General features: G+C 40.7%; 1 protein-coding gene and 1 long non-coding RNA gene across 6 annotated transcripts in view; one reads left to right on the top strand and one right to left on the bottom strand.

Annotated features, from left to right (window-relative positions):
- LOC309519190 overlaps nucleotides 1–4,679 on the top strand; it is a 108,579-nt gene extending 103,900 nt beyond the window's left edge. The window contains exon 4 of the long non-coding RNA XR_014213738.1: nucleotides 4,554–4,679. This is a non-coding gene — a long non-coding RNA (uncharacterized lncRNA). The remainder of the gene's footprint in view (nucleotides 1–4,553) is intronic.
- The window catches only part of THSD7B (thrombospondin type 1 domain containing 7B), a 633,259-nt gene that overhangs the window by 7,499 nt on the left and 600,775 nt on the right, over nucleotides 1–24,985 (bottom strand). For all 5 annotated transcript variants that reach the window (XM_082197355.1, XM_082197356.1, XM_082197357.1 and 2 more), the window contains 8 exons: nucleotides 16,896–17,037; nucleotides 14,978–15,093; nucleotides 13,831–13,948; nucleotides 6,388–6,533; nucleotides 4,615–4,774; nucleotides 2,819–2,992; nucleotides 1,998–2,093; nucleotides 276–358 (listed from right to left, as the gene is read on the bottom strand). In XM_082197355.1, the coding sequence (XP_082053481.1) occupies nucleotides 276–358; nucleotides 1,998–2,093; nucleotides 2,819–2,992; nucleotides 4,615–4,774; nucleotides 6,388–6,533; nucleotides 13,831–13,948; nucleotides 14,978–15,093; nucleotides 16,896–17,037 (1,035 nt within the window). The remainder of the gene's footprint in view (nucleotides 1–275; nucleotides 359–1,997; nucleotides 2,094–2,818; nucleotides 2,993–4,614; nucleotides 4,775–6,387; nucleotides 6,534–13,830; nucleotides 13,949–14,977; nucleotides 15,094–16,895; nucleotides 17,038–24,985) is intronic.

The following is a 24,985-nucleotide window of genomic DNA, read 5'->3' as shown; positions in this document are numbered from 1 at the left end:
ATCAACCTTCCCTGGACATGTGAATGAAAATAAGAAGAACCAAAGTTAACTAGGCTTGGCAAACCACAATAAACCACCATGCATATACATTCTGCATTATTTTCCCACAATGCCTATATATCTAATTAAATTATTGGATTATCTCACTAGGTGGTGTCCTGCACATACTAAACAATGCCTCTAGGCTGTGGGTGGGTGTTGCAAAGTCTAAGCACAATGTATTAGCTGTAAACAAATGTTAATTCTGACTATGTAAAGTACACAATCTGGATTACCTGCGTGCAGTAAGAAAAGGGCTTCCGACAGGCTGGGCTGCAATGCCTGGTTGTAGCTGGCTGCATCTGAACGGAACAACCCCCTGTAAGGGCAAATGTCAAGAGGTACATTTCAAAAAGAGGCCACAGTGATATATGTGAGGAAAACTTTACTTTGCTGCAACACTGCCTTTGGCAAAAAAAGAAACAAATGCCAGTGCTTTCATCAATTTTGCTGTAAATCCTAGAAGATTTGCTCCCTGCACTGTAGGCATTTTCCCACCTGGGCCCTAACTGACTCCAGCTACAAAAGCCAAGGCTGCTGAACAGACTCTTGGGTGCGGTGTTATTTAGGGGGCGTTCTTGGGGGAGGGCTGTTGCTGTTGTTGAGGTTACTTTTTTTGTATCTTATTATTTATGTGTAATTTGTTCAGTACGCCTGTGTACTTTGTAGTTACATACTTCTGCATACGTTGTAAGCTACCTTATGCATGGCTTTAACTTTGGAAAGGCAGCATACAAATAAAATGAGTTATTGTTTGATATTACTCTTGAGATGCATTAGCCTTTAAATGAAATGAACTGAAGTGACTTTATCCCCCATTGCTCACTAATGGCATTCCCACTTGGTTTTAAAGAGATCATGTTGAGTCTGCCAGCAAATGTGATTCAGCCCTTTGTGAATTTGGTGATAATTCAAACCAGTTCACTATCCATACTGAATCTGAATGCCCCAAGCATTTCTAAGAGGAACAAGGGGGAAGGCTCTAGGGAATGGAGGAATGAATGGTACAGAGATGAAGAAATGGAGAATTGGCTATTCCTACTTGTAGACTCTCCTTTTGTCTCTGACATTCATTGTGTTGCCAGTGAAAATGGATATTCCAAGTTAAGCACTTATCCTTCAGTTTTGTTAGCATGATTATTATTTGAAACCTGGTCTCTGTACAATATTTGTAAAATGAACATTCCATTAACAACGAAATCAAGTGGGTAAATTAATGGCAGAGTCAGCCAGAGCTAATTGCTTGCTGGCAACTTTCTGCCATGTATGTACCTGCTCTCAAATCATTCTTTATTTGGGTGGGCTGATCCCTCCATGTCGTAGTCATTGTGTGTGCATATTCCTGCCTGCACTAGGTGGCTGAACTATTATTTTATGTAAGATATTTATAATCTGATTCAATCAACAGGGATTCATGAAGCGGCTGAAAATCAAAAATGAATCACAATCAAACAATAGGAACAACAGCAACTAAAATAAAAATATGACAACTGCCTTATGCCATGTCAGCTCAGTCTTGTATATACTGAATTGAAGTGGCTCTTAAGGGTTCCAAACTGGATACATTCCCAGGCTTAGCTGGGAATGGTAGGGATTGAAGCTGGAATGCTGGTATTGAAAATACTTGCTCCACCACTGAGCTATGGCCTGTCAGCAACAATGAGTCCTATTTTTAAAAAAGCTGAAGTAAATGGCCATTGTTTTAATCTATTTCTAAAATACAGCAGGGGTGAAACTAGGTGAACAAATGAGAGAAGGACATTTCAGGTTAAATAGATACTGTGTTCCTCCAAATTCTGGTTCTCAAGAGACCACTAAAATAGCCCTCAAAGAGAATCCCACGTACAGGAACATTTCCCTTTCCTCTTAAACAACATCGTCATCATTATCATCACTGTGTAAGTCATAGTTCTGGAACATTTCTAGACTGTGTGCGGTAGACTCGAGGATGTCCCTACCTGTGACATTCACCCCATCAGAACGCTGACACCACACTGTGCGTTCATTATCTCGCCAAAGACTCGTTTTCCATACATAATTATAGCACTTCCCTCCTATAGTCCAAACAACAGGACAACATTAATCAGTTTGCAAGGTAGCATGTATGCACGCATTTACAATGTATCCTGTTTTTCTTTCAGATGAAATTCAAAATTTCCTAATAGGCAAACAGTTAAGGCTGTAATTCTATATACACTTAGCTGGGGGTAAGCCCCACTAAGTTCAACTGGCTTATTTCAAAACAAAGGTTTATGGGATTGCACTGTAAATAAATTATACCAAAACATGCAAAGAGGACACACATGAGGGCATTTGGCTGTGCTCATGGTTTCCCCATTTAGTCCACCCTATTCCCCCCTCTGCCATTCACCTGCTATTGCCTTTGAATTTTCTTGGTCATTGTGGGGTGAGAAAAAAGAATGTTTAAAGTCTAATTTCAAGGCATGATTAAACACCAAATACGCAATAATAACGAGATGGTCTCCTTTCAGGCTGAGTGAGGCGGTCACCTAAGGCAGTTAATTCTGGGTCTCATGAAAGGGCAGGAAATTTTTATTTTTCTTGTCAAGGAGGGTGAGAGACGCAGGTAAGATATTCTGCCTCATGTGTAAACAACCTGACTGGCATTGAGTACTATGCACCTTGACTTGGGGAGACGTCATTTTCTGTTCTGCCTCAGGCAGCAAAGCGTCTTGGGCTGGCCTTGACAGCAATAACAAAGTAGTGCGAACGCTTCTGTAAAATACAGCGAAAGGGCTGAGCAAGAAACATTCCCTACCGGAGCATGGCCGCGTCTCCAATTCTTGTTCAGGGCAGCTGTCTTGGTTTTCAAAAGACTGAATTATAAACGTTCTTGACCGAGACTGACGACCCATAGTCTCAAAGCTCCTGCCATCTATACACGTTAATTCACAAGAGCTCCACTCTGACCATTCTGTCAAATGACAATCACCTGTGTGTAAGAAGAAGGGGAAAAGAGGGAACTTCTATAGCTCTATTACTTATGTCTCTGAAGGTTTGAACTTGAAATCACGGCAATGCCAGTTGGAACTTAATAGGTAACACTACTTGTTCTGCTATCTCTTATCATTCAAAATCAGATTCTTAAAAGGTTTAGACCATTCACGGTAATGACTTTTTTAAGGTCCAGGGAGACATTTTTCCAGTTAATACACGTTAGGCTGACATCTTGACTATTTTTCTTCTTCTTCTTTCCTGACAGAGGATAATATAACTTGCTTGCTTGAATTCATCTACATGGTGTTTTAGTTAACAATTTACTGCATAGATCTGATATTTGCATCTAGTAAAGTGGCATGAAATATTAAAGTGTAAGGGTCATTGCTGTTGCAGGATGGTAGAGAAAGGTTCTGTTTGGATGCTTAGATCTTGGCTTTACCCAACGTGTTCATCCCTACCACTGCATTCCCTTATTGGCCTCCCCACCATCTATTCCTTTGGGTTGGGTTGAAGATGGTTCAGTCCCCCATGACTGATGACTCTCATATTCAACTGTTGAGGAACATGGTCTCCTCACAGAAGTGAAAATCACAGCGCCAAGCAGCAAGTGTTGGATTGGGAAGCCCCTCTAGACCCAGGATTGTGGAAAACCATGCCTGATTTGCAATGCAGATATCAGGAAGGAAGGACAATTTGTCACTGAAGCAGAGTAAGGGCTCAATCAAATTCTGAGCATGTGCTAAAAGCCTCACACGTGAAAAATTGTAACATCAGCTTGAAATAAGTCTCATTAGACATAATTGCAGGGTCACAGTTTGGGAGTTATGTGCACACGACTTGTTATGAAAACAATGTGTAGTGATAATTCATATGATGTATCCATTATTTATAAATCTCATCATCACTACTAATCATAGAATCATAGAATTGTAAAGCTGGAAGGGATCCCAAGGGTCATCTAGTCCAAGCCACTGCAATCCAGGAGTCTCTGCTAAAGAATACCATGACAAATGACCATCCAACCTAGTCATTCTAGATATGTATGCCCATATGACTCACTTGTATGCTATGCACACATTCAGTAAAGCTGAACCATGTAAAACGAAGGTGTGCATGTTCCCAATAGAAGCCTGGGAAGAATCATAGAGAGAACTACAATATTGCTCTAGCTTTGCATAGAATTCTTAAGAACTGTAGGATTGTGAATGCCTTTCTTAATGTGATGGAACTCTAATTAGAAGAGGTTTTACAATATATTATAAATGGGAGAGCATCAATTATGAAAGGGCAATATGTGAAATCAAGAATATTTACTTCGGCTTAAAGGCCAGTCTCTTAAGGGACTAAGACTGCAATCTTATGCACGCTTAACTGGGAACAAGCCCCACTGAACACAATGAGATTGTCTTGGAAGTCAAAATGGACTCTGTGTGACTTGCTCCAGAGGAGTCATGTTTAGGATTGGAGATCAAGGAAGCTCAGAGTAGGCAGCAGATAAGCATATTATTAGGCTGCAAATGTGAATCAAATTATAGTGTCATATTGTCTTGCAGAACATGACTATCTTTGTGTGCGCCGTTGCAAGGGCAAAACAAAGTCCTCCACAGAGTTTACCTGGGCAAGGCACAGAACACGGAAGCTGCAATGCACCATCTTTAGATGGAAGCTCTCCACACAACGAACTTTCCGCTTGTTTAGATGTTGCCGATAAAGAGCCATCATGTATCATACATGTGAGGTCCCGTACTTGGAATCCGTCCCCGCACTGTCCACCCTAAGAGAAATAATGGAAGTTTATGGTACTAAAATAGCTCTTACTACATTAATAATGAATGGTAAGTATACTGTATAGATCCTGTCTCCTGGAAGCATCCCAGAGCATTTGTAAAGTGAGCAGATTATGTCCAGATGGAAGATGTGGCCTTTCCTATTTCCAGCATTTGCCTGCAGTCCACACAACTGAGAGAGATTTGTTAGGTTACCAAAGAATGCGTATCCAGTACACTCTGAGCATCAGAACTTCAGAAAGTGTCACTTCACTGGAGGCAAAGACAAAGACTAATCCTCTTTGAACTTCTGGAAGACCTAGATGAACTAAAAGCCTAGCTCCATACATTGCTCTATGCATAGGCGCCGACTCCATGGGGCTTGAGGGGGCCCGAGCCCCCTCAAAAATTCGTTTGGGGGGGCTCTGCCCCCCCAATAATCTTGGGCGCCCCTCCAGCAGAGTGCCATCGCCGCCCCTCCCCCAGCCCAAAATGCACAGGGTCGGGCTGCATGCCTCCTGCCCTCCCTCCCGAGCAAAAGCTCCACCCAATTTCCATCGGAGCTGATTAATAGGCGCAGCACGCTCTCCCCTATTCGCTCACGAGGAGGCGGGGCCACTTTATTTGCATATTCATGAGCTTATTTATTATTCATGAGCTTTCTTGGCCCCCCCCCAATATTTTTTATAAGTCCGCGTCCCTGGCTCTATGTGCTAATAAAATTATATGCGAGAGGAAGGGGCTTTGTTCATTTCTCAGAAGAGATGTTAATGGTGACAATTTTATATGTGTCTTTTAAGCATATATCACAACTTTCTCTCTGCCATAGCTTCCCCTGTGCATCATCCAATTATTTTGACATGAAGAAAGCAAAGCAGACCCCATCCTCTCCCACATGAAAAAAATTGAGTGTGGAAAATCAGTTTAAAGTTCAGGCAATATATTGGATCAAATGTTTCAGAAGAAGCATGATCTAAGAGATATAAATGGGGAGAGGGGTGGAGAAACACATGAGGTAAGTCAGTGCAAGCTGAATGTGGCATGAAGGCAGAGAGGGCATGCAGGCTGCTGGTGCTGACAAAGCAGAGGTATATATTTTTGAGGCTCCACAACTCACGTCAGCGTTTACATTTTCAGACCATTAAAAAAAAAATAATCACCCCAAGGAGAAAAGTCACACTCAGCACTTCATGCAACAGCTTTAAACTATACTGTTTCAAGGCCTTTTGAGGTACTGAGACAGACTACATAGTATTCTTAGTGCAAAAGTCAATTTCCTTCGTGGCAGAATTCACTGAAATTAAATCATGCTTTGATCTAGGGTTGCTGCTATAAAAAAGATCTATGACACTCATCCCAGTGCTATTAGAAATGTATGTTCCTTTGGCATTTGCTATTAAATTAGTTTTTAATCAGCTGCTTACTAGCATTTATGATGAATTCGCCACAATTTGATAGGAATTTCCTCCTGTTTTCAGGAATATTAAAATGGCATAGCTCTCTAACCTTAAAAGCATATATTCAGTTGTCTTATAGTTTTGCAGCATGTGGAGAACAGCTATGCACTTTTTCTACCGGCAAAGCTAGGAGATCTTCCTATAAGCCAGCACGCAACAGATACCTTGACTTTGCACGGGGACCACTCGCCAATAACCCAGCTGTAGCAGGGCTTTACAACACAGCTTCTGTACTGGGTGAGCTCAGTTGGGCAGGGTCTTCCTTCTCCTTGTGCTTGTAGAATGATATATCTGGTACGTAGCATCTGACCTAAACAAGCAGAAGAGGGTTATTCTTAAACTGATCATACACTGTATTAGAGAAGTTCTCAGAGTTGCCTGCAGAGACTCAAATCACACAGGAACTCTGTCCCTTGCAACCTCTGTTGCTGGGAGCAGATGCAACAATTACTGGGGAAGCAAAGGCGCTTACAAAATTCTCTCCCTGACTTACCTGCTGCCACTCCTAAAAGTGGCTGCCACTCTGCCAATGAATCACCATGTAAGGGCTGGCTTTTTCCTCTTATAACAGAGAATAAGAAGCCTTACTGCACATCAAGCTGTGGATCATGCATGTCCCAATGTCATACTCAAGAGTATTTAGCACCACACACACACACACACACACACACACACACACACACACACACACAAAATTCCTTATGCACTTTAATGGAAGTGAAACCTCTACAGTTGGACTAGATCATCCTTGTGGTCCGTTCCAACTCTACAGTTCTATTTTCTATGTGCATTTCCTTTGGGGCAGAAGGATGGAAGACCACCCCCTTCCTCCAAGCTAATGGGGAATCACTGCAAGAAGGCAAAGTCCTGGGCCTGCAGAACATTGCTGGAGCTATAATACCAATGGTGTTGTTGTACTAATGAGAGCATATGAACATTCAGTGTCTGAAGACTGTAACAGGATGTTTCTTGCTTACGTCCCTGGCAGATCTGCCCTCTCCTTCCCTTAATGAGAGCCTCTGTTGGTTACTCAACTTGATAAAGACAGAAAGCCTGCCAGTTTAACACAGTCTTCCGAATTACACGGCTACCATTCAGGAAACTCTTTCCATTTCAATAACAAGCTGTCTTCTAATTGGAATAGTGTAAGAGAAAACATTTCTTCTCTGGGTCGTCCTCTGTGCCTGGGCAGCAGAGGATTAAAAAATGAGATAGCTGATACTTTAATGAATGGCATTCAGCACTATTATTCCAGAAATGGTAACCTAATTTCTTTTTCTATTCACCGAGTTAGGGATATTTCGCTGAAAATAAATAGGTTCTTAATGGAAATTGTAAAAGTGGTTATGGACAGTAATGGCCATTACAATGCTTGCAATTTTTCAGCAACAATAAATGTAATTTGGTCGTAAAACTCAAACGTCATCTGGAGGGGGGAAAGAGGCAGTGGAAACATATGGCAATTGTTACTGTGAAACACAGCACTGCCATAATTATTAATTTTGGGGAATATTCCCCGCTACATCATGATTTTGAGATTTAATGAAGTCTATCACATATACAAAGAAATATTCACCAGAAAGTATGCTAAGATATGTTTTAAAATAAACATATGATTAACCTAAAATATAAACAAGGGGGTGACGAAACAAGTTCACCAGCACTACTTTATATTCTGCATTTATATACTTTGCAAGCCATCGTTTTCATTAAGGTTAATTATGAAAGGGGAAATGAGCTTAATAATAAGGATTTTTTGCTTCTGCAATACTTCATTATGATCCATTATTGATTAACTTGCCATAGAAGAACATGAAAGCAGCACAATATGCTAGTTTGTCATCAGTTCTATTAAGCCTTTGCCTAAAGAGATGGAACTTAAAAATGAGTTTAATTAAGGAAACAGCGAAGCATTTCTATCAGCTGCTACTAATTAACAACACATAGCAGGCATGCTTGGGTGGAGAAAACATGTATCTATCACTATTAAAAATACAGATTCATTTATATTGTAAACTGCCCTGTGATCCTCGAATGAAGGGTGGTATATAGAAATCTAATAATTAGCAGCAGCAAAGGTAATAACTCAGACAACAGGGCATTTCATTATGTACATTCTGATATAGCTTGAAGTCCATGGTTTCCCGTTTCCATTTCTTTTCCCTTTTATTAGCGTGATTTCACGACTCATTCTTTTAAAAGTCTGCAAATTATATTTTTTTTAAAAAAAAGTCATTTTAATTGGATTCTTCTGGGAAATTGCATATGGAGTTTGAATGGAAATGCTGCCACAGAACTCAACAAGTTAAGTGGCAGTTTTCAATCTTTGGTAAAGGATTCTTTCTAATGATGGTTACAATTTTGCATATTACTTGGCTTCAGTGGAATTTATGCAGCCTAACCATACATGGGATAATAGCCAATATTATTATTTTACTCATTAGGTTTAGAGTTTTCTCAGGAGCCTTGGTGTTCCACCAGTTTCCTTAGAAATTGACAAAAAAAACCCAGCATTTTATACTCAGAACTGTCTTTTAAGTTAAGTCTATTGAGGTAAGATATTGAAAAACTGTTTGAAATTAATGAAGTCCTTTGCTTTTATCCATGCTGTTATTTGCATATCCTTTTGGCAAATTGGGAAAAAATACATAGTTCTAAAATTGTAAATGTTCACTTCCGGGGGGGAAAACACTCTTCTAACAACAGCTGCAACCATCCTATTTGCTAATATGCTAGGGACGCCCTTCTGTCAATCATATTCAAAGTCCATCTTGCCTAGTATTCTACCTACAGTAGTGGAGAGCTGGCTGTCCTGGGAAGATCATATCTGGAACATTAAGAATCGATTTGTAGCTACCATGGAAAATAGACAATGATTGATCAGCCATCCCACATGAACTTGCCTTATCCATTACTAAAACCATTTAAGCTACTTGACGTCACCACATCTTGTAAATATGAATTCTACAACTTAAGTTATGTGTTGAATAAAACATTCCTCATCACAGTAATTTGGTTCCATCTGCAAACACCTCTGCTTTTGCATAAGTTGTGAATGAGCAAGTTAAACAGCACAAGCAGCATTCTTCTAGTAGGAAAACAATAACTCCACTGCCCAAATGCCTTTTAGGATGGTGGTGACCCCTCATTCCCATTGCACGGTCAGAAGTAAAAGACACAGTAGTAGAGTTCTGCCATTCCATCAACAGGAACTACTGCCAGTGGCTGAACACCAACAGCACAAGAAGGAAAAATGGGTCAAGGAATGGGTGGGGGAGACTGGTTCTTAGTTGGAACTCTATTCTTGCACAAAGATCAGATTTGCTACTGATGTTGCCATAACATTACACTTGCAAAAGAGGTAGCATTTTAGAATACCTTCAATGAGATCAATAGAGTGCCCAAAATAAATGCCCCACCACCATTGCCTTCACTGCCCCCTCCAAAAGGATTCTGGCCACCACAGTATACAATCAAGGTACAGAATGTGGAGTATACAAAGACTGAAATAAGGAAGTTAGATCTCATATATCAATATATGTGTCACTGGGCTGTATCACTGGGTTGTATCCAATGCATAACACTACGGACTCATCCATACTTCTGCTTGTCCCATGCCTAGAAAGCACATCCAAGTGGTTTTCTGCTCTTTAGCTCTAAATCAGAACAAACAGCAATTTGTGGGGGGGGGATAAATTGCTGTTTGTTCCAACTGAGCACTAAAGAGTGGTTTTCTCCAGGGGAAAACAGTGGGACAAGGGAAGTTGTCACTTAATTAAGGTCATTGAGGAGCATTCTTGCACTGGCAGAATATTGTTGCGCAATACAGTGGTACCTCGGGCTAAGAACTTAATTCGTTCTGAAGGTCTGTTCTTAACCTGAAACTGTTCTTAACCTGAGGTACCACTTTAGTTAATGGGGCATCCCGCTGCCGCCGCGCTGCACTGCATGATTTCTGTTCTCATCCTGAAGCAAAGTTCTTAACCCGAGGTACTATTTCTGGGTTAGCGGAGTCTGTAACCTGAAGCGTCTGTAACCCAAGGTACCACTGTACTACTTTACAACAAGAACCAGCATCTGCTGGTGTAACTGTTGCACTGGATTTCTTTGTTGTGACTCAAACTCTGCAAGCTGCCAGCGCAAGGCCTCTTGCCCTGTGATGCCATGTCTAGAGAACTAGGATCACATGAATGGAAACATGGTGAGGGGTCACTTTGCATGAACAGCAAACCCCAACAGGCAAGGGCCATGCAGCTTAGATCCTGTGGAGAAATAATAACATTATGAAATTAAAGTTATAAATTCATTTGAAAGGATGTTGTTCCAATGTAAAAAACTGGCAGATTGGCAGTTTCTGGTGTGCAACTGAAACTTGTTCCTTTGTTTTGTTTTGTTTACTTTGCTATCTGTTTGGCACTGCTTTGCAATGATGGCATAAGCACTTGACGGCATAGTGGACCCATGAGATCACCTTGTGTGCCAAAGGCTTTTGGGATCCCTAGCTGCACCACCACCTGAAATATTTCCCTAAGAGCTATTTTTGATCAGAAAAAAACCTCACAGGTTCGCCCTGTTCTTCTTGGGTTGTCTCTTCTCTGCCATCATCTTTCTGTACATACTATAAATAAATCATTACACAATGAAAGCAGTGAGTGACTCAGGTTTAAAAGGAGTTTTCTGAAAGAGACAACCTCCCATGGGATTATCTGTGTATGTGGAATCTATAAGTTCAGTTCATGTTCACCACCACTCTGCTGCTCTTCCTATATTCTAGTAACATCTAGTGGCAGCAAGAACGAGGGGGGGGAGGGAAATGTTTTCCTTCTTTCTGACTATTCTCAGCACTGAAACCTGTTGCCTCAACCTTGGTTTGAAATAAAGGCTCTCTTTGGACACATCACCTGCATGAGAAATGTGGAGCAATTGTAAAGACTCTAAACTACTATGTCCTAAACACTGAACTTTGAAAATTGTAATTTTGTGTTGGAGGGAGAAATTGCAAATAAAAAACATTAAAAGAATCACAATATGTGGAGGTGGGGAACCCTAATATTTGAACTGGTTTAAGTGCCCAGTGTAGCTACACTTCCTGCTTTTATATTAAAAGCACTTCCTGCTTTTATATTAAATAAACTATACCAAAACAATATTTTGGACATCATATCAGGGCATTATTGACCTGCAAGATTTGGATTCAGATGCATCAAGAATCTGGAGGATGTTTTCATATATTCAAGCATAGAAACTAGTAATATTGATATGGGCAAGTATTTTTATTCCTGTGCCCAAGAAGCAAATTAGGCTTCTTGCTACCAGTAGTATGGTGTATATTATTGTGTGCCTCAAGACATTCCCACATACAGGAACGAAAAAACCATCAGGCCATTGAGAATTGTCTATAGTTTGTTTATTGCATTTATATCCCATCTTATCTCCAAGGAGATCAAGGTGGTGTGCATGGTCCTCTTCCTTCTCCTATAACACCACAAGAACCCTGTGAGGTAGCTGGTGCTGAGAGGCAGTGACTGGCCCAAAGTCAGCCAGTGAGCTTGATGGCTGAGTGAGAGTTTGGATCTTGGTCTCCCAGGCCCTAATCCAACCATCTGTTGCAGAACAAAATATGATTGCCGAAGTTCTGCATGTAAACACCTAACTATGCATAGAAATTAATCTCATCGGAAACTGAACAGGATAACCCACAAGGAAGTATAATGCTTGTCTGTGGTTAAAAAATGCCAATCCAGAACAACCTGCATTTACACCTAGAAAGTCTACATCTCTTATCTTCCACACCTGAAGTTAAAAAGTTTTTCATGTTTTAAAGGCAGCAGTAGTTTGAGGGTCTTGCTGATTTCTCCTCAAATGGAACAATTGACCAGCTGCCTCAGTATTCCTGTGGAATTTCTGTGGACCTTTTCAACAATGTTTTAATTTTGAGTTAATTACCTTATAGGCATTTGAAATGTGCACATTTTGCATTTGCATTGTTAAAACATTGGGCTACATGTAGCGCTAAGGAGATTGTTCCATCAGCACAAGCTGTTTTGCGTTCCCAATGAATGATTCCCCCCTTCTATTCTGAGGGTTCTCCCAACCCTCCGAAGCAGATTTTGGGGGTGAGCTATGAAGGAGAGGGCAGGAGGAAGTCACATTGCACCATAGCTGTCAACGTTTCCCTTTTTTAAAGGGAAATTCCCTTATTCTGAATAGGATTCCTCGCAAGAAAAGGAAAAAGTTGACAGCTATGCATTTTGCTAGTGTGAATTGCTGATATGCCTTTTGCATCAATGCTTATATGAATAAATATTCATCTAACAGTATTACAATGAGTAAAAAACACACACTGAGAGCTAATGGTATCCACAGAACAATGTACGGCTACAGAAACATCTCATATTTTACTTTAAATGGGCTGCATAGAACTGGGCTGGACACACACACATACACAAAATTCTGTTGGTCGAAAGCTATAGAAAGAAATCAAAACGTTTTACCACCAGTCACGGAAAACACCTCCCACCTGTAGTGCAGCAACAGGAGCAAATCATATTTTGTGTACCGTTCCATAACATAAAGCCTGAACTGAAAACAACTGGAGCAGTCCCATGGGTCACTAAAATATATCACCATGGTATAAACTTTATACCACAGTTTGTGAAATGATGTATATGACAGAGGTGCTGTGGGCATTGGTGTTGATAACAGAAACTGAATATGACTATCTTTCATTTTCCAAAGGTGTTTATTCCAATTTATTTCCATTGTGCTTCTTGAAGAGGGGAAAAAAAGTCTCACACCAAGTCTGATTTGGGCAACAGACTTGCAGATGTAATGAAAAATCCCAGCTTCACATCTGCAGCAAGACTCAATTATATATTGCCCCTGCTTAAAGAGGGGACACATGATATCAAATGCACCACTGCCTATATTACAGTGGTACCTTGGGTTAAGTATTTAATTTGTTCCAGAGGTCCGTTCTTAACCTGAAGCTGTTCTTAACCTTAAGCACCACTTTAGCTAATGGGGCCTTCCTCTGCCGCCGTAGCACAATTTCTGTTCTCATCCTGAAGCAAAGTTCTTAACCCGAGGTACTATTTCTGGGTTAGTGGAGTCTGTAACCTGAAGCGTATGTAACCTGAAGCATATGTAACCCGAGGTACCACTATTATGCACAAGATATGGGAGCTCTTCCTTTATGTATTGGCAGCATCTGAATATCCTTATGACTTTTGGACAGAAGATGAGGAAGTCTGTCCATTGTCTGCCTCAGAGCAACGTCCACCTCAATGAGTGAGGCTGCTGCTAAGGTCATTAACTTTGTAGCTGGCATGCTGTATTCTGCAAATCACTATCCAGTAAGCACTAGAGACCTCACCACAGATAAGGTCTGCAGTCCCTTACTTCACACCCTCTGCAGGAAAAGGGCTGTCACTAAGAGAGTACATGTGGAAGAAAATCACTTTCCCCTCAGCCCCTTCTTCCAGCCTGTCTAAGCCTATGTAATTTCATAACCTTGTGATCAGAAACGGAGCATTTATTATTGATGGTGTGCTTTATAGTATATTTCTATTCTAAGAAACGTAGATAGAACATTGACGGACGGTTACCTGCAAGGCCACACGTATGTGAACATTCTGACCAGGCGGACCACTCGGAGAACTGGCAGCTGACGACACATTCCACAAGGCAGTCAACAACCATTTGTGCAGGGGTTTCCAAATTTAGCTGTAAGCAAACAGAGACTGAGTTACTTGTCACCGGTGGCTGGGAAGGAATGAAAAATGCTTCTAGCTTTTAGCAAGCCAACACCCATCTAAACGAATTAAGGTGGCTTACTTGGGTACGCCACCCCCCTCATAGGTGTTCCAGTTATGCCACTAACCGCACCTGGACTGTGTGGTCACAATGTAGAAACACTCTTGCTGTGAAATCCTATACATGTCTACTCAGAAGTAAGCCCCATGGACTTCCAATGGGGCCTATTCCCCATGTGGTCACAGCAGGATTATAGAATTGTAGATTTGGAAGGGGTCACCAGGGTCATCTAGCCCCTCCCCCCAGTGCAGGAAATGTTCCCAACATCAGGCTTGAACCCACAACCCAGAGATTAAGAGTCTCATGCTCTATTGATTGAGCTACTAAGTGGGAAAATTGTGGCCTTCCAGATGTGTTGGGCTTTGGTTCTCATCCATCCCAGCCAATATGGTTAATGAACAGTGATGAGGAGAGTTGCAGTCGAGCAACATCCCCTACCCTGGCTTTATAGCCTTGTACTGTATAATTCATGTGTGTGTTGCATCCACCTTGCACATTGCTTTCAAAGACAAGAACAGTGGCAAAACCTTTGAAAGACCACTTGCTAGTCACTCCTGCATCTAATGAAAAGAACAAGAAAAAAAGCCAATTGTGTAACACGGGTGTAGGCCTAAAATTTTTCCAGGTTTTGCCCTAAATGTGTCTTTCTTGGGTTTTGGATCCTGAATTCTTCATTCCTACACAGGCTACAAATGAAGATCCTAGGACTGCAATGAAACCATATCTAGAAGATTCAGAATACCGAGCTGCATGGTAACCAGACAGCAGCAAGAGGAATAAATAATTACAAAGAAAATTTCAACTCATTTAATGAGACAGATGAGATTTTTTAAAAACCAAGCTTTGCTGGAAAGCCAGATTCTGTCCTACATGGCACAAGTCCTACATGGCACATCCTACTGATGCACACCTGCACTAGTGGTATACATGAAACCTCACCTGCTCACAGTAGGTCATAGCCACGACTTTCCCATCACTCCGAACACAGCTCAGAAGGCGATTCCTAATCCCTTGTCCACAGGTTGCATTTTCATTTAGCTGGCATGTGCTCCAGTCTATAAAAAACGTCAGCATTTAGTTATGCCATCAACTGTTGGAGAAATCTTTAATTTCTAAGCTTGATGAAACTATATTTGCTTGATAGGAGCATATAGAAGTCAAGGAAAGAGGTTATTATTATTATTATTATTATTAAATTATGCCTAGTCACCTATGGGCAATCTGAAGTGCCCCTGAAAAATAACATCCCCCCTGAGTATACTGCAAATTGTCCAGTGGTGATAAAATGTAGGATTTAAAAGCAGTCCATGCATTATCAAGTTCTAGACTGTCCCCTGGATAATAAAGTTATAACCATTTTCTGAAGTGTTACTGCTTCAAAGCAAAGCTTGTCACAACCTCCAATTGAATTTTGTCTGACAAAGCAAGCCATGTTTCATTCTAAAAAATAAAGTGCTTTTGAAACATTAATGTCTTCTTCAAGCCAGTGTAAACAATTTAAAGAGGCTGTTGATCTTCACTGTATCATTCTGCAAAGGTAATGTTGAAAATGACTACAAATCATAAGTAATTGGAAGTCTCTTCCATCTTCAAAGTGTAAGTAAAAAGATTATTCACCAAGGTGTTGTGCTTTTGCCTCTCAATGGTCTTTAAAATGTTCAGTTTGTATGGATGGATGGATGTGTTTTCCATGCTGGTTACCAGAATATGAAAATCAAGACATATTCTTTCCTATTGACTTATGAAGAATTTTCTAAACATACACACAACTTCATAGCTAACTTCACACCAAATTAGATGTAAAACTCTTGCATATGTGGCATTCCCCATTCATTTCAATGGTGGAGAGTTGTCTATATACACCGTATTTTGCCTGCACAGAGATTACCCAATGTTACAATGAATGGAAAAATCTAGTACTGGATTTTGATTCTGCACTCTATGCATGGGAGTGCGTTTTACACTAGGACATCAAGTTTTGCTTCTGCTGAATTTATCAAGAGGGGATGGTTTCATTTGCTTCTATGCTGTTACATGCCTATCTCTATGGAGAGAGTGCACCAAAGTGATACACAGCAATGATACTAAGGTAAATGCTACTGAAATATAATGTTTTGTAAAAGCCCTAATGGAACACTTTCCCCATTTTTTGAATCACCAGCAACATCCTTATTTAATGGTCAAGGTTGGACATTTGAATTTTGCCTCTGCATAAACCTTTACAACCCACTTAGGACTCCCTCCCAAAAAAAGAAAACTTAAACAAAAATACTCCTATTTTATTTTGTCTGCAGTTTTTACTTCAGGACAAAAACTCGACAAGCTTTGTGGGGACTTAGCCTGCTATTTCCACCCATACCACAGTCTTGAACCACATCAATGCCCTCGACAGCTGCCATTTAGAGACACTTGCACATACAAATATACATAATATGTTAACATAATATGTTATTTTGAACTCAGTAAGACTTATCTTTAAGTAAACATGCATGCCATTGGGCTGTAAGTAGACAGTAACTGAAAGCACAGGTAAAAACAGGATTGTAGCAAATGACTTTTAAATGCAGGCAAGCTTCTAAATGTTTCCTGGACACATGCATATATTTTTAATTGGTTTTCCCCCCATAAAGTGTGTTTCAGGGTCCAAAGTACTTTGTTTTTCCAAAGCTTCAAAAAACAAACATCTAAATAAAGATGGTAGACAATCTATATGCCTCATCGAAAAGCAAGGACTTGGCATAAGTCACCTAACAAGCCTTAGGTTCTCTAATGCTCAACCACTTTGCCATCACCTCTGTCCACTTCAGATACAGGCATAGCACTAAATTCTGTTCCAGCAAAAGTGAAGGGTTCTTACCTGTTAAATTGTAGTGAAACTGAAAACAATTTTGATTCAGGACACACGGTCGCATTTGTGAACCATCAGGGCAGGTCTTGGGATTTAAAGGAGACCTCAGTACATGCCGAGTCCGTGTTTGCATTATATTGGGGTCACATGGCTAGGGGGGGAAGAGTTAAGATAAAGATTACCTATATGTTAAAAGATGTGTATTTGAATTTCTGTTAGTAGATCTTGAGTGATTTCCTAAGTAGAGGGAAAGGACTGTGTTATACCAGCTTGTGAACAGTCAATGGGATATTCTCTTGTATTCCCCATCAAATCTGCTCAATAAATTCTCTAGCAATGGAAAAAAATGCTACATCTGTTCTCTTTCACCAACTTATCGTGCTATACTAGAGAAGGACTGGAATTCCTGATGGTATTAGATCAGGCACCCCCAATCTTGACCCTCCACATGTTTTGGGGCTACAACTCCCATCATCACTAGCTAACAGGACCAGTGGTCAGAGATTATGGGAATTGTAGTCCCAAAACATCTGGAGGGCCAAGTTTGGGGATGCCTGTATTAGATGATGTCTGCCTCAGAAAACATCTCCCATCATTCTCAAAAATCAGTAAGAAGTCACATTTCTATAAAAGGTAGACAGCAATAGAACACACATATTTTTTTTAAAAAAAGAAATAACAGTCTTTTAGAGTAAAAGAAAATTGGATGTAGATTTATTGAAAAGTAATGTGTGTTAGAAGTTGCAAATATGTTCCAACCCGATCAGCAGGAAGACGATAGACTCAAATCAAGTTGCATTGACCACTGACCCTGTTAAACAAATCAAATTCATTCTCTCATTGCATGTGCCTACTTTATCTAGCAATGAATAAATGTAAGCAAAGAACCATTAGATTGGAAGGAGCCAGAACTCTAGCTATTACAACCATTGCCATTAAAATGATACACTTTTCCTACAAAGTAAATGAGGAACCAGTAAACCTCCCCAGTTAAGGCTTTCTTCAGGAGATGAACCAAGAAAGAGAAACTGAGAAATGAAACTTTCACATGGGTGTGGTTGGTGGGGAAGGCTGGCAGACTGAACATGTCATACTGTTACTGATTTAACGTACATAAAGTTCAACTAATAGTTTCTTAAACTCATAAATAGATGAATATTGCAAGCAGAGAGCTATGGGTGTCAGACCATATGTGGTGCCCTTGGGATTGCGGCTTGAATGAAATGGGAAGAATCCAGTTCTTTTCGTTACCTTGAGAGAGGGTATGTGGAGAAGGTGTAACCTATCTCATTATATGGCACTCTCTTCAACAAAAGCAGCAACCCTAACACACTGAAAAGGAAGTTAAGATGCATCAAACACAGCCAGAATTGCTTCCAAGCAACCTGTACAGAATTTCTGCTTCCTGCTGCTACTATTGCAATCAAACATGCCAAGAAATGGAGAATTCTTTGTGATTGCTGTATACAAAATATTAAGCTGATTGTGTTGTTAAACATGGTTATGCCTCAGAGTACCTTGTTGTAGGATAAGACATTTTGCAGATGACCCCTTGACTGGCCATGAGAGATCCTGCCCATCGGCTGAGGTAAGAAGATGAGGAATGCAACATGTCCCTGTCTGCCCCAGGACCCAATTGCATGGGGACCTCTGAGCAGCGGCCAAGTGAATAGGCAGCAACTCCAGTAGTTCAATAGCTTTTCAGAAGCTCATAAAGGGCAATTATGTCAGCATACACTTGTAAGTGTCTTAACCCACTACACTCCATCATGATGGTAGTGACACTGGGGCTAATGGGGGTTACTTAAGTGATTAAGAATGGCAGAATTATGCCATAAAATAGTGGCAAATTCTAGACCGTTTGACATCAGTAGCAGCACTGTTATTGATTCCAAGTGAAGTGAAATGAGACAAGCAATGAAGAGTAGAGCAGGGGAGAGATGCTTCTAAATACTGAAATAAAATCCACATAAAAAGTTTAGTTAGATAGCCTTGATTATATTTAACTGATGGTAATGAGCTTGTGCCTGCTCACTGGGTGGGGAGAAAAGAAATCAAAGGACTTTTTTTTTAAGTGCCATGAGCTGGGCAAGTACTGTAACAAGAACAACACAAATCCTCTCTCCCCCACCCCCCAAATATTGAGGATTCTTTCAGCAACCTCCTTCCATAAATCACATCGAGGGTTCTATTTTTCCTATTTAAAAGCTCATTAACTACAGAGGCAGAAGTGTTTTTTTTTTTTTTAAAGAGTGCATGCTTTTATTGCCTTGTAGCTGTCATCGAAGGCAGAACTTGAAAAGAAGAGACAGGCAGAGTCAGAGGATGAGAACAGACTCATTTTTCCTCCTGAATATTCAGCTTAAGGCTTGAGCCATTACAGCTCAGAAGTTAAATTCTGCTGTGGCTTTAGCCCAATATACTTCTGGCACAGCTCCAGCTGACTGCAGTGCATATATTTCTGCACCCTACCATATAAGAAAAGCGAGACAGACAACAGAGGCTGGTTCCAAGTGTTGGATAGCTCTTGGAGAGCTGCCAGGGGAGATGCAGCCCCCTGTTCTCCCAGAGTTAAGCAAATGCCATCAGGCGCTTACAGTTATCTATCACCTTGTGGTATAATTTCACACAGAAAGGAACCTTATTGAAACCTCTGCTGCTACCTGGGGTATGGTCACCCAGATACATCTAAGGTAAGCCATTACTCTTAATTACCTGAAAACTAATCCCATTGCAAAGTGTTTACGAATCGTTTATTACCTTTCATGCAATTAATCTGATTGTTTGTCCTTGCAGGCAAGAACTGTAGCATAAATGATTTGCCAATAAAAATCAAAGAGAAGTATCTCGCTAGGTGCTCCCAATTAAAGCTCTACTGCATTTGCTTTGCTTTGTTAAAATCAATCATCGTGCTGCAGGAAGGAGAGAGGGCCCAGCTGCTGAATGACCACTTCTGGCTTCTTTAGAATGAAAACATGCACTGACAACTGTGCCATGGAGAAATACAAAATTCAAGGAAAAAGAGCAAATCAGAAAAAATTAAGACAACACAATCTCAACATTTAAAACTGAAAAATAGAAAGACTAAAAGCCAAATACATCCATGTTCCTGGCAGAAGGCAAAGGGCACTCCCCACAAAAGTGTGTTTGAGTGTGTGTGAGAGAGAAAACACACGCAGGGAACAGTTGCTCCTTCTGAAGACCCCAAGGTGGGGCAGGACAGGTGAAAAACACCTTGACAGTGAGGCATAGTCGCTAATGGTTTGCAAGGCGAGTGCCACCTTTGAACAAAGTTGCTTTCCTGCTCTTTAGGTGTGTCTGGGGGTAGCTTATTACTATCAGACACCAGAAGTGGGGGGGGGGGAATTAAAACACAGTAACAATGCAGGGGACGCGGGTGGCGCTGTGGGTTAAAGCCTCAGCGCCTAGGGCTTGCCGATCGAAAGGTCGGCAGTTCGAATCCCCGCGGCAGGGTGCGCTCCCGCTGCTCGGTCCCAGCGCCTGCCAACCTAGCAGTTCGAAAGCACCCCCGGGTGCAAGTAGATAAATAGGTACCGCTTACCAGCGGGAAGGTAAACGGCGTTCCGTGTGCTGCGCTGGCTCGCCAGATGCTGCTTTGTCACGCTGGCCACGTGACCCGGAAGTGTCTCCGGACAGCGCTGGCCCCCGGCCTCTTGAGTGAGATGGGTGCACAAACCCCAGAGTCTGTCAAGACTGGCCCGTTCGGGCAGGGGTACCTTTACCTTTACCTTTAACAATGCAACACTTTTAGAATACCATCACTAAAATAAACAACACTGGCATTCTTACTAGGCCTGTTATTGGGGTTGCCGGAAGAATTATGGAACCTCAAAAAAATTTGCCTGCACACCTACATTTCTATGTATGCTAGAGAGCCAAACATCTTGAAGTAACCTTCAAAGAAGTGAGAGAGCTTGTGGGAAATCTCCAAGTGCTACTTCAAATGTGGATTTTGATATACATTTGTATCTCATGCTTAAGCATACAGTGACTAGTTTTAATATCCCAGTTTGTTTTGGGGTGCAAGTAACTTGAAAGATTGGGGGAACCCCTATTCATTCAAACATGGAATATGCCATGTTTGATTAACTGGAGGGTGGTAGTGGTAGTGGTCACAGGGCTATGTGAGTGAGTCTCATCGCCATTGTGCCTAACAGGTGTGCTCCCACCAACTGTGCATTCGGCACACGTCTAAAGGGACTCTCTGTGCATTGTTTGTTGTTACCTTACATTCATATCCCACTTTTATTCTATCATAGAACCAAGGCACTGTATGTGTGACTCACAGGTGCTCATTTATCCAGACACTGACCAGATCCAGACCTGTTTACTCATGAGTCCTGAGATCACACACTGGAGCCACATGCATTGCAGCTCCTCTGCAGAAGAGGACTTCCCTGGCCCTATCAAAGCCACCTTATTGAGTAGCTCCACACTGGTACATGCAATGGATGAACATGATGTGTTGCCAGCTACCCCAATTAATTAGTCATGTTTTACCACACACACACTGCAAGATTTAACACAGAAATATGTTTGGGGACCAAATAGACAAAACACCAGGAGTACATTTGTGAGGAAAGAGATCTACCTAAAAATGCTCTTGAGGTGCTGAAGTGTTGTGTACAGTACTATATAAATACCTAAATATCTAAGTACAGTACATCTAAATCGCTGTGAGCAATCTGTAATTCTTCTCTGTCTAGTTTTTCGCACAGCCCTCCCAACTGCTGGCTACAAAGGTTGTAGAATGCTCACTGTCCCTGCAATTTATTGGAATGCTTGCATATGGAACCAGGAACATGATGTTTAACAAGCTATTCATAATGAAATGTGCAAGTCAAGGCTTGTGCTGCAGAAAATGCTTTTGCAGAGAAGGGATTTGACCACTTTTAACTGCTTAATGAACCATACAAAACAATCTGCATGCAGATGTGAACACCCAGTGTAACAATTTCATAAGCTATTTACAACATGAACTCTGTTTTTTTAACAAATAAATAAATAAAAATAGATCCACAGACAAATCTATAATGGCATTTTGAACTTTCAAAATGGGTCCCAGCAAAAAGCAAATCTTACCCAAAGGACATGTGTGAGACAGAAAATCTATTCATATTCAGGCTTTTCAGTGTTACTATATAACATTTATTAATATTTTGTTTGGCCAAGAGTGGACTAATATTAATACTTTTGCAATCTTCATGAAAAAATTGTGCTTTATTACATGTCAATTGCAGTTACAGTCACTTACGTAAATAGAAGTAGCTTCCACTGAAATGAATGAAACATACTTCTATTCAATTGCCCAAATCCACAGAGCTCTGCCTGGGTGGAGATCACCCAATATTTTGCTGTTGTGAGAAAGGCTCCACCATTAGGAATGGGACCAATGCGGATTGTGTGAAGCACTTTGTGTATAATTGCGTGGAGCTTTGGATAGTGTCTGTTTTGCTTGCTTACTGTTGTTCTTTTAATTTGTATATTTTCCCATCAGAAATTATTCCCTGGGGAGCTTACAAAAAATGTAGTAACAAAAATGCAATATATCATGATTAACATAAAATAGAAAAACACGTAGAATCCAATGCCAAACTCTCCCAACTGTTCTTTCTGCACAGACATTGCAACTTGCTAGATCAAACAATCCCACCCCTGCTTCCCCCACACACTGTTCTCGGTGTTCTCCTGACCCTCCCCTGGGACCAATTTCAGGGGCTGTTTGGAATAAGTCAGGGAAAGCTCCACTATTAAGATTTAGGTAGGTATATATATATGACAGGAGGTGATCTTTCATGTAATCTGGTCCCAGGACAATCACATTTTATAGGATTGTGCACATGCATATGCAGCTTGTGTTGAAGAAGTACCTAGATGTGTGGTAAATGTCTTACAAAATACTTCTAATAGTGAACGTGTATCTGTATATGTACACACACACACACACAGCCCAATGCTATTCCTCTGAGGCAGTGAAAGAACTCTAGAAATACATTACAGCAATCTTTCCTTTTGGATCAATGCTAGGTTTTATCCTCAGTGCAAGAACTCCAAAGCTATTGGTTAACATGTTACTGCATTTTCTTCAGGGAAAGAGAAAAGGCTGGAATCATAAGATCTTTGGGGATTATAGGAGCCATAGAGACCATGGTTCAGCCTTTCCCAAGCTGGCTGGGGTTGATGGGAGCTGTAGTCCCACATCTCTGCAGGCCACCAACCTAGGGAAGGCTGCCGTAAGCTGTGACTGCCATAACAGCATGAGAGAGGCATAGAGGTTTCCTGGGAAATGTTTCCAAGAACAGGATCATATTGCAGCGTAAGTGTCACATCAGTTCCTGTGACAAACCTAGAATCACAGAATTTTAAAGTTGGATGTACCACGAGGGTCATCTAGTCCAACTCCTTGCAGTGTAGGAATATTTTGCCCAAGGTGGGGTTTGAACACATGACCTTGAGAGTCTTATGCCCTCCTGAGTATACTATTTTTGCTGTTTGTTTGTCAGTTCCAGTGCCACAGCCATTCAAGTGGCTCTGTAAAAGTGATATTTAAGAAAATGAATTAAGCTACTAATCTCGTTTCAGTTTGGAAAAATTCAGATTTATGACCCAAAATACCCGGGGGTGCAGTAAAAAAACAAAAACAAACCACTGACATGTGAATCTGTGTCTTTCTGCTTTCAGAGTCATCCATCAAATAATTCAGGAACTTATATCTGATTTATGAAAATCTAAACCTACTTGATATGCATATAAGTCCACGAAGCTGCGGCTGATCCACAAGGAACAGAAGCATTTCTTCTTTCATTCTGTTCCTTGTGCTATAAATTTACATAATTAAATGAACTGTTATCAAACCCTCCTGAATTAACTACTGTAAATGTTAACAGTTGCTGAGAACAAGGAGGCCACTCAGATCTGCTATTGGGGTTATCAATTGTTGCAAGCAAGAAAGCTGACAGCTGATGCAATATATCTGAGATAATTATTTCAGGGACTTGTAGCGCAACTTGCATATTAAGCTCAGTTTAAGAATGCTTTGACGAATTCAACTGAAGTCAATTAATTACATTTCCAAGTCAGATGAAGACGGAGTCAGGACACGACAGGTACTGCTATGTTACTTCAATGGTGAATATTTAAGGGGAGATGATAGCCTTTCAGTTGTTTGTGAAGAAGAAGCAATCAAGTGATGATGTGTGAACACACCGTTGTCACTGGAATTAATATGAAGCCTCTGAAGAAAAAGGTGCTTTACTTTAATTTGCCAGTGTTTATTGAAACAGACAAGACATGAATCCAGTCTGGATAGAAGAATTCCCCAGCTGGTCCTTTGGTAGGAAGAAGGAAATGGAATATTTGACTAGATTATAAATAATACAAGAAACAACTACACTAATGTGGCATAGGTAGGGCCAAGATGGATGATATGTTAAATGTGTGTATGAATTTGATGCATCTGATTTTTATTATTTAAATAGCAAGAGTGTAAGGCCCTGATAGGGCTGTAACTGGTCACATGAGGAAAGGGCATTTATCCCTTTCTCCACTTGACCCAATCTTTAACCATCAGAGTCCCAAACCTTCCGCACCACCCTAAATACTAAAATTCTGTAACTGAGCAGTTGTAGAGAAGAAAAGCTGCAACCTGATATGCAGATTGTACATGTAGCACCACATAGCAAATCTCATATACTGTCAGCTTTAACAAACTCAGCCAATTTATTGCTGGCACATTCAAAACATTTTTGTTTAAATCAGTTTTTCCCCAGACCAACATATGGCTATTTTTGCCTTTGCTGAAGTATGTTTATATCAACAATGTGGTTTTTTCCCTCATTAGACTTGCACAATGTCATATCCATGATTTTGGTACTACACAGAGATTTACAATGATTGGTTTTCCTCACCCTCCCAGTCATTGAAAAAAAAGACCATTCTGGGGTAGAGGAAGCCAAAAAATAAAATAAAATAAAATAATGCCCAATACAGTGAGAAAGAGAGCTTGCCAAGTACATACTTATTATAGTTCATAGGCCCACGAGGGGGCAGAATTCCTCTCAAGTTGAAATGATTGCCTT

This window comes from Podarcis vaucheri, assembly GCF_965113315.1.
Source record: "Podarcis vaucheri genome assembly, chromosome: 1".
Classification (NCBI taxonomy): domain Eukaryota; kingdom Metazoa; phylum Chordata; class Lepidosauria; order Squamata; family Lacertidae; genus Podarcis; species Podarcis vaucheri.
The sequence above is the reverse complement of the archived record's forward strand: the minus strand, read 5'-3'. Positions and strand labels throughout refer to the sequence as shown.